The sequence below is a fragment of the Carlito syrichta genome, unplaced genomic scaffold (assembly GCF_000164805.1).
Source record: "Carlito syrichta isolate Samal-C Ts95f unplaced genomic scaffold, Tarsius_syrichta-2.0.1 Scaffold71383, whole genome shotgun sequence".
In the NCBI taxonomy this organism is placed as follows: Eukaryota; Metazoa; Chordata; class Mammalia; order Primates; family Tarsiidae; genus Carlito; species Carlito syrichta.
This window is the reverse complement of record NW_007015479.1, coordinates 280126-288675: the sequence shown is the minus strand read 5'-3', so window position 1 is coordinate 288675 and position 8550 is coordinate 280126. Positions and strand designations below refer to the sequence as shown.

The 8550-nt window shown below is 51.0% G+C and overlaps 1 protein-coding gene across 1 annotated transcript; it reads left to right on the top strand.

The window, feature by feature from the left end:
- The first annotated feature begins 1982 nt into the window (after positions 1-1982).
- STBD1 (starch binding domain 1) lies at positions 1983-4758 on the top strand. Its single transcript, XM_008052567.1, has 2 exons — positions 1983-2199; positions 3926-4758. Exons 1-2 carry the CDS (start codon positions 1983-1985, stop codon positions 4756-4758), a joined length of 1050 nt encoding a protein of 349 aa, XP_008050758.1.
- Positions 4759-8550: the final 3792 nt, after the last annotated feature.

The following is an 8550-nucleotide window of genomic DNA, read 5'->3' as shown; positions in this document are numbered from 1 at the left end:
TACATGCATGGATTATGGAGTCTTATTTTAAGACTTAGAAGTGATGCACTCAGCGCTCATTAAAACGATGGAGCAAGGCAGGGGTTTGGGGGCAGGAGCTGGAATTCACATGAGGGACTGTCAGGAAAGAGCTCTGGGGTAGACACTGCAGACCTGAGTAGGAGGGAGAAAGGGCATCTGCAGAAGGAGGGAGAAAAGGCATTTGCAGAAGGTTCTAGGCAGGGAAGCCAGTGTGGGTGAAGGGGCTGTGGCGCTGAGCTCAAAGTGGTCACGGGGCAGATCTTGCAGGGCCTTGAAGGTTGCTGCCATGGGGTCTAGAGCACCTGAGGAGTCTTGAGCAGATTGAGGCGACCCTAGTGTTTGAACAGGGTCACCCGACTGCCTGCTGGAACCCGGCCTGCAAGAGCTTGCTTTGTTGTGTTTTGCAGCAATGGAAAGAATGTGATGGTTCCTTCCCAAGACAGGGAAGCTGGGATACCAGGTGTGGGGAGGAAGACGGGAAGTTCACATCTGGGTGACTGGGACTGAGACATCTATCAGGCGATCAGGCAGAGAAGCCAAGTGGGCAGTCGCCCTTCCCTTTTCTTTTCTCCCTCCCTTAGGATTGTAGGAGTTGTGGCCAGTCCGCCAGGCGCACCCACCGGTGATTCCACCGCCAAGCCCTGCACCCGCTCGGGGCTGCTGTCGCTGACTGCAAGGAGCTCATTTGGTTTGTTCTGCTAGAGAGACCCCCTCTGCAGTAGTTGCTGCCAGGCGGGTTTCGCAGTGGGATGTGAGAGGGGAGGGAAAGGCTGGCCCTGCAGGCGTGATCGTGGGACCATCAGCCTGAAGTGGGTGTGTGCAGCGTCAGACCAGCTGGGGAGTCAATGTAAAAGGGTTCTCCTCTCCGGTGATTGGTGGTGGAGACTTGTCCAAGATGAATTTGTTGAGAAATTGAGGTTTGGCTTCCGGAATCTCTATCCTGTTCCATTGGTCCATATGCCTATTCTTGTACCAATAGCGAATGTAAAAAAGGAATGTGTGTGTTGCAGAATCCCTGAGCAGTCACTCACCCTCTATAAAGTGTAAAGCCGAGCAAAGCAACGCTCTATGCTGCTTAGGGAAATGTGTAGTTCTTAACTCACAGGGCTGTTGTGTTGTGCGGATCAAACTAAATACATACATAAAACATCTGGAAAACAGATGGCGCTGTAAAGGCTCGCTATCTTTATTAATGCAGGAACTCGTCCCTGGGCAACACCCTGTTCGGACAGATGGGAACCGTTTTGCAGCAACCACACACCAAAAAGAGGTCTAGGAGGAGGCACAACTGTCCGCCGCTGAACTGATAGGCATCTCCAGGCGTTACAGGCATTACGCCGCTGAACTGATAGGCATCTCTAGGAGGAGGGGCCCTCGGTGCCTCCCCTCAATTCATAGGCCGGCGGGGGAGCTGGGGGCGGTGAGCGGGGCCTCCACCAGGAACCCCATGTTCCCTGCACGTCGCTGAGTCCCCCCGCCTGCCCTGCCTATCCGAGCCCCGGACCGCGGGTACCGACGCACCGCGGCCTCTCCCAGGCGCCTAAACGCTCAGCCTCCCGCAGGTGGCGCTGGGGCCGCGTGTCGGCGAAGGGGAGGCGCGCTGGCTTGGCGGGGCAGACTAGGTTCTGTGCGCGGAACGCACGTGGACCGCAAGCCCTGCGCTCTGGGCAACCGCCCGGCAGTGACAGGAGCTGGGGGCGGGGCAGGGGCGGGGCCGGGCCTGGGGCGGTGGATGGGAGGGGCCTGGGGCAGGGCGGGGCCTTGGGCTGTGGCCCAGGCGGGACGGGGCGGGGCTTTGGGGGAGACGGGGCGTGGCCCGGGGCGGGGGGAGGGGGGAGGGCGAGACGGCGGGGCGCGGCTGGCTGGCCAGTGGAAGCCGTAAAAGGCGGGCGGGTGTGGCTCTGCGCCGGACCAGAGCCCCTTCCCGGCCCGTCGCTTCCCGCGGCCGCGGCCTCACCGCCATGGGCACCGTCTGGTCCGCCCTGCTGGTCGGAGGGGGTCTGGCCGGAGCGCTTTTCGTGTGGCTGCTGCGGGGCGGTCCTGGGGACAAGGGGCAGGACGAGGACGCGGGGCAGGAGAAGGACGCCCCTCCTGGGGAGGCTGCGGTTCCGGGAGGCCATCGGTGCGGCGGCGGACAGGGCCCTGGATCTTCTGGGCAGGAGCCGGCCACCCAACCAGGTATCCTCCCCCCCGCGTCCAGGGCGGACCTGCGGGTCCTTGACGTCTGTCCAGGAGGAGAGAGCGGAGCGGACGAGCCTCCCTGCGGGTTGGACCCTTCGTCCCTTGCTTTCCCCGTCTGGTGCGGACGCGCCGGCAGGTTTCTTGCCCTCCGCGGAGTCCGGAGATGCCCGGGCGCGTCCCCCGGCCGCGCCCCGCCGAGTAAGCCCCAGGCCCACCCGGGGGGCTCGCCCCTGCCCCCAGCGGGACTGGCGCCTCTCTTCGGCGGCGCTCCCTCGGCTCAGGCGTAGGGGGACCCGCGGCCCCCTCCTCCCCCCAGTTGCGCCGGGGCAGGGGCAGGTTCTCGGTCCGGATCCCGCAGCCCCGCACTCCCCGCCGCACGTCCCGTGGGAGCGCGAGCCGCAGGCTCCTCCTTCTCTCGGGACGCATGTCCGGGGGGCAAAGTTCCGACTCCAGTCTGAAGGCTGCCCGGGAGACCGCGGCGACCCTCACGCCCCAGGATAGCGCAGAGCGTTCCAGTCCCAGAAGGCACTGCTGGGGACGCGGCCCTGACGAGGAAGACTGACGTCTGGGTTTAAACCTCCGCGTGTTCGAGGCAGTTCGCTTGGCAGAGAGCGCATAGGCAGGAGCCCTTACCCTTCAGTGCCCTCCCTCGGCGAGCGGCCTGTACCCGGACCGCAGACCTGGCGAAAATGACATCTGTGGATTTTATTTTTAGTGGAGCGGTGCTCGTGTGCAGCCGCATGAGAATCTGCCCTGTGCCCTTCCTGCTGTCCTGCTGTTGCTTTGGGATGACTCGAGAGTTCGTGTATTTTTTTTTTTCTCCTGAAGGCCGGTCTTGTTTTAATTTGAAAATTCGGAATTCAGAGTAATATTTGCTAACTCTAGCTTCCAACCCCACCATTAAAAAGATAAAATGGAACAGGACCGCCCTCTCCTACCCCTCACCCCAAAGCCCACTTGTGCCAACCGTATGATTTTGAAGATTTTGGTCTTTAGGAAGCTAGCTATCTGGACTACCAGTGAGATGCCAAGAAGGAAGCCTCAGTCTTTAGAAGTCTTCAGTTGTGTATTTTTAAGACCATTTTTTAGAAAGTATGGACAGTGGGAGGAGTGCAAAAACCCTTATGTCTTGTGAAAAAGTTCCTGATGCATAGAGCTTGGCAGGAAGAGTCCGACCCTCTCCCTAAGCTCCTCCCTCTTGCACAGGGGTTCACCACGTGCTTCTTATTCCCCAGTAACAGCTTCTGCTGATCTGCCCAGGATCTGCGAGAGCCAACCCCTGCCCTGCATGCATTAGGGGGAGTGCAAGTGTACTTTATTTTGTAAGGTATTCATGCAGCCCTTTGCCCCACAGGCTGGACAACATTTCTGATGATAGGAGCCAAGCAACTTGAGCTGGCTGCATACCAGCGTGGCCTGGCCCTGGGAGGCCAGGAACCATGACAGGGCTACACTTCTGCCTCTGCAGCCTGCCGCTTCATTTACACTTTGGTGCTGGGACACTCATACTCCTGGGTGTGCCAGTTACTGTTGGATATACATGTGTATTCTTAGGGCACAGTGTTGGAAGCATAGTAGATATTTGATTTTAATAGAGAGGGACTTCGTGAACTACAGAAATTCCTAGTGAAGCCTTCAATAACAAAATCTACTTTCTCAGCCTAATTTAGTTTTTCTTACATGAACTGCCCAACACTACTACATTTTTCCTTTCATTTCTTAGAGCATCTTCAAGAAAGCAACGGGCATTTGATTGCTAAGCCCAAAGACCTTGGCCACCTGCAGGAGGCAGTATGGGGACTGCAGAATCCTTCCCGAGAAGTCTGTGACCGCTCAAGAGAGCATGTTCTCTCGGGACACTTTCCAGACTCCACCTCCTCTGAAACTGGCAACTCAGGGAGTTACTCTGAAGTTTCAAGAAATGAAAGCCTTGAATCTGTGAGATTCCAGAAAGGTCGAGACACATCTGCTAAAGCAGCCACATATCTTTCAGGGAAGCTGCCTTCTAGTGAACTGCCCATGGACAAGGCTAAAGAAGTGAACCTTGCCCAACTGGACAGTCAGGACCTGGCTGAGCATGAGGACTGGGAGATGGTGTCTCGGCATTCATCATGGGGGGATGTGGGTCTGGATGACAGCCTTGAGGCCCCAGTGTTAAGCATGAACCAGGGAACAGGCAGCAGTAGAAGCACTCTGGTGGAAGCCAGAGATCAGCACATGCACGGGAAAACAGAAAGGGCTGCGGCAGTGTCTTCAGAATCACAGCAAGTTAGTGTCACGTTCCATATCCATTATATCACGAGCTCTGATGGGCAGTTTCTTGCAGTAACGGGAGACCATGAGCATCTTGGGTGGTGGAACACTTACATCCCACTCCACCCTAGCCGGGATGGCTTCTGGTCTCATTCTGTTGTCCTGCCAGCAGCAACAGTGGTGGAGTGGAAGTTTGTGCTAGTGGAGAACGGGGCGGTCACCCGCTGGGAGGAATGCAGCAACAGGCGCCTGCAGACTGGCCATAAGGATCAGGCCGTGTATGCGAACTGGGGGCTGCACTGACTCAGGCTGCAACGGAGCGTCGAGAAGCAGAGGCTGTGGAGCACACTGATCATTTAGATAAGATAAAGGCAGGAGTCCTCACATTCAGTCATCAGAGTTGTTTGTTTGCTAGTGGCCTTTGTCTAATGTGCAGAAATATATATATATGTATACACACACACATATACACATATGTATATATATTTCTATGAGATATATACATATATATATACAGGCAATGCTTCCAGTGAGTGTGGGCTTTTTCCCTGTGACACTGATTGATGAATTTGTGCAGATCCATTATTGCTTTAGGGCTTGATCCTTCTGGGGAATGATTTGGCTAAGCTTTGGGTATGGACTGTGGTCATGGAACAACTGATCAGCTACATAGGGTTCAAACTCGAGCCCTTAGGGTCCCATAAACCAAAGGAGTAAGGTAAGCTTCATTCACAAGGAGTTGATTTCCTATTGGTGCAGCTAGAAACGCTCTTTATTACAAGCACATTTCACATTTAAAAGTAGCTAAGAGCATATGGACCTGTGATCAGAAACATCTGGTCACTAGATGTGACTAGTGAGGGTATGAGGTCATGCTTTAAGACTCCCCGGTGCTTTTCGTTTGATTTTACCTGCCAGGGATGGTTTTTGAAGGCAGTAAGGATGTCTTCATCTTAACGATCTGAGACTGCTGTAGAAACAAGGGGCCTAGTTACAGCCAGTTGTCAGGGAAGTCAGTCCTGGGAGTAGCCCATGAGGAAGGGAACACAAATGGGGTCAGGGTGTGGGCCAAGCAAGGTGGCCTGGCTGTGAGGAGGGACACACTCATCCTTCACCCATGGGAGTCTCTGTAGGACCATCTCTCTCCCACCAGGCCTGGACAGACACTGTCCCATAGCGAGTGTTGCCATCCACCCCCCACTTCCCTCCCCTTTCCGACCAGCTAACACAGGACAGTGACACAGAAGCACATCTTTGCTCTGAAAAGAAATAAACATTTAAACTTTAAATTATTATACCTGAGCAAATAATAAAACCTGAGTTTTATCTTTACTAAGTGTCTTAATTATTTGTGTAAATCTTAGTACCATAGTAGCCTAGATGTAAAATAAAATACTAATATTTTCCTCCACTAATAACAGACACATAAAGAAAAGCAAACATCAAAAGGCATAAAAGAAGATGCACAGTCTGTTTCTCTTCTCTCTTTGAAGAAAAAGCTTAGAATATTTCTTTCAAAACTTTACCTTTGTTGGGAGGGAAATTCAGCATGCCAGTACTTGAAAACAAATTCTTATGTATTAAAATAACTTTTAATATGCGTAACATCTATTGGTGAAATAATGTTTCATCCTGGTAACAGAAAAGGACAAACCCAATCAAAAATTGCATTGGAAAGTTCTTAAAAGAACTAGGTAGGCTCTGCCAGGCTCGGTGGCTTAGCCTGTAATCCCAGCATTTTGGGAGGCCAAGGCAAGTGGATTGCCTGAGCCTGCGGGTTCAAGACCCACCCGGGCAACTTGGCAAGACCTCGTCTCTATAATAAATCAAAAACTAGCCGGGAGTCGTAGCACGCGCCTGTAGTTGGGCTACTTGGAAGGCTGAGGCGGAAGGATTGCTGGAGCCCAGCAGGTTGAGGCTGTGGTGGCTGGGAGCGTGTCACTGCATTCCAGTCTGGGCAACAGAGTGAGACTCCAACTCAAAAAAAAAAAAAAAAACTAGGCTCAACAGTTTTGGACTCATAGCACTCTCATGTTGAATTCGTATAGATTGCTCACATGCTCACATGCCTCCTATGTGCTTATGTTGTATCAGTGAGGTCTGCTGAAGGCATTTCCCACTACTGCACTGAACGCACAAGCAGTCCTATGAGGCCAAATGGAAGGTAAAACAATTTTTTAAAAAAATATTTTAAAGGTGTAGGGTACAATTCAGGATTAGGTACAGGTACAGGTAAAGTCTGGGCCTCCCTTCGGTCCCCACTTTGCCTGGTTTGAGATCAGGTACCCTAACTGATGTTCCCACCCAGGTAGGGGGGACAATTTAATTAAAAATCTCTTTAAATTTATTCCTATCACTGCCCAGTTTATCATTGCCTGATGATATAACAATTAATCTTTCCGTAATGCCAACTGACTTAAGAGATATATAATATTTTCAAAAATCATTATTTAAAATTGGCTGTGGGCTGGGCACAGAAGCTCACATCTGTAATCCTAGCACTTTGGGAGGCTGAGATGAGAAGATGACTTGAGCCCAGGAGTTTGAGACCAGCCTGGACAATACAGCAAGACCTTGTCTCCACAAAAATAAAAAAAAATTAGCCAGGAGTGGTGGCGTGTGCTAAGGTGTAAGGATTGCCTGAGCACAGAAGGTCAAGGCTGTGGTGAGCTGTGATTGTGCCACTACACTCCAGTCTGGGGGACAGAGTGAGACTCTGACTATAATAATAATAATAATAATAATAATAATAAAAAATAGATACTGACATTGGGTGTGCTTAGAGTGCTAACACTGTTCTGGAGAGTGGAAGCTCAAGGACTTTCTTGTGAATGGCTTACACCCTACTCAGTTCACTGTCTGTACAGGTTAGGGCTCCTGCTAGTGGCTGTGACAGACACCACCCTTGCAGAAGGCCACAGCACCGGAGGAGGCCTGTTTTTCTTTTTGAGTTGTAGTTTTGAGTTGGAAGTGCCCCATGTTATGTTCACAGTCCCATTCCCACACCCACCCTGCCCCCCTCCCGGGAGAGCCTGTCAGCCACCACACCCGATGCAAGGGGCGTGGCACAGGAAAGCAGAGCCTTTGGTTGGCAGCTGGTGCTCAGGAAGATTCTGTACTATCTACAGAAGAGGACATACATTTGCTTTTGGACAGCTAGCCTGCCACATTGTCCTTCGTGTTTTGGTACAACTGAAACATTTTTATGTCTGTTCTTTTTTTATGTGGTTCACATACAGACCTCCTTATTTATTAAAATCTAATTAAAACTGACTGAATAAATTTAAACTAATAGTTACTCACTTACTAAAGAGCAACAGAGTTTTGTTCTTTCTTTCTTTACTGTTATTAATACGAAAACAAGAGAAACTTTTCTAAAAGTTTGACCTGTCCCACCCCCACATTGGGTTATCTGATTACCTTCACTGATATTGACAGACAGTGAGTTCAGGGTCACAGGAGTCCCTGCCAGTGTGCTGGAGTCTGTCCTGAACTTGGCAATACACCACGTCTTTTACTTCATGTTAAAGAAGTTTTTTCTCCTAGAGCTTTTATTTTTTTAAGCTGAAAAAGCTTTAAGATATTGTCTTGGGACCAGTAAAACAAAACAAAAAAATTATTCCAATATACTGGAATTAGCATAAGTTATACCTTAGAATTAATTTGCTTAGGAGGTAAGCCTGTAATCCCAGAACTTTGGGAGGCCAAAGAGAGAGGATACCTGAGTCCAGGGGTTCAAGACCAGCCTGGGCAACTTGGTGAGACCTCGCCTCTATAATAAATTAAAAAATTAGCCAGGCGTGGTGGCGCACACCTGTAGTTCCAGCTACTTGGACGGCTAAGGCAGAAGGATCACCTGAGCCCAGCAGGCAGAGGCTGTGGTGGCTGTGAGCACATCCCTGCCCTCCAGCCTGGGCGACAGAGTGAGACTTCAACTCAAAAAAAAAAAAAAAAAAAGAAGGTAAGTATAATACCTTGTAATATATGAATACTTTATAGGTATGTATTGTTATAATGTATGAATACTTCCAAATTTAGTTAATAAGATGTTTGAAGTTTTACTGTGAGAGTGTTCAAGAATAGTTTATTTCAAAA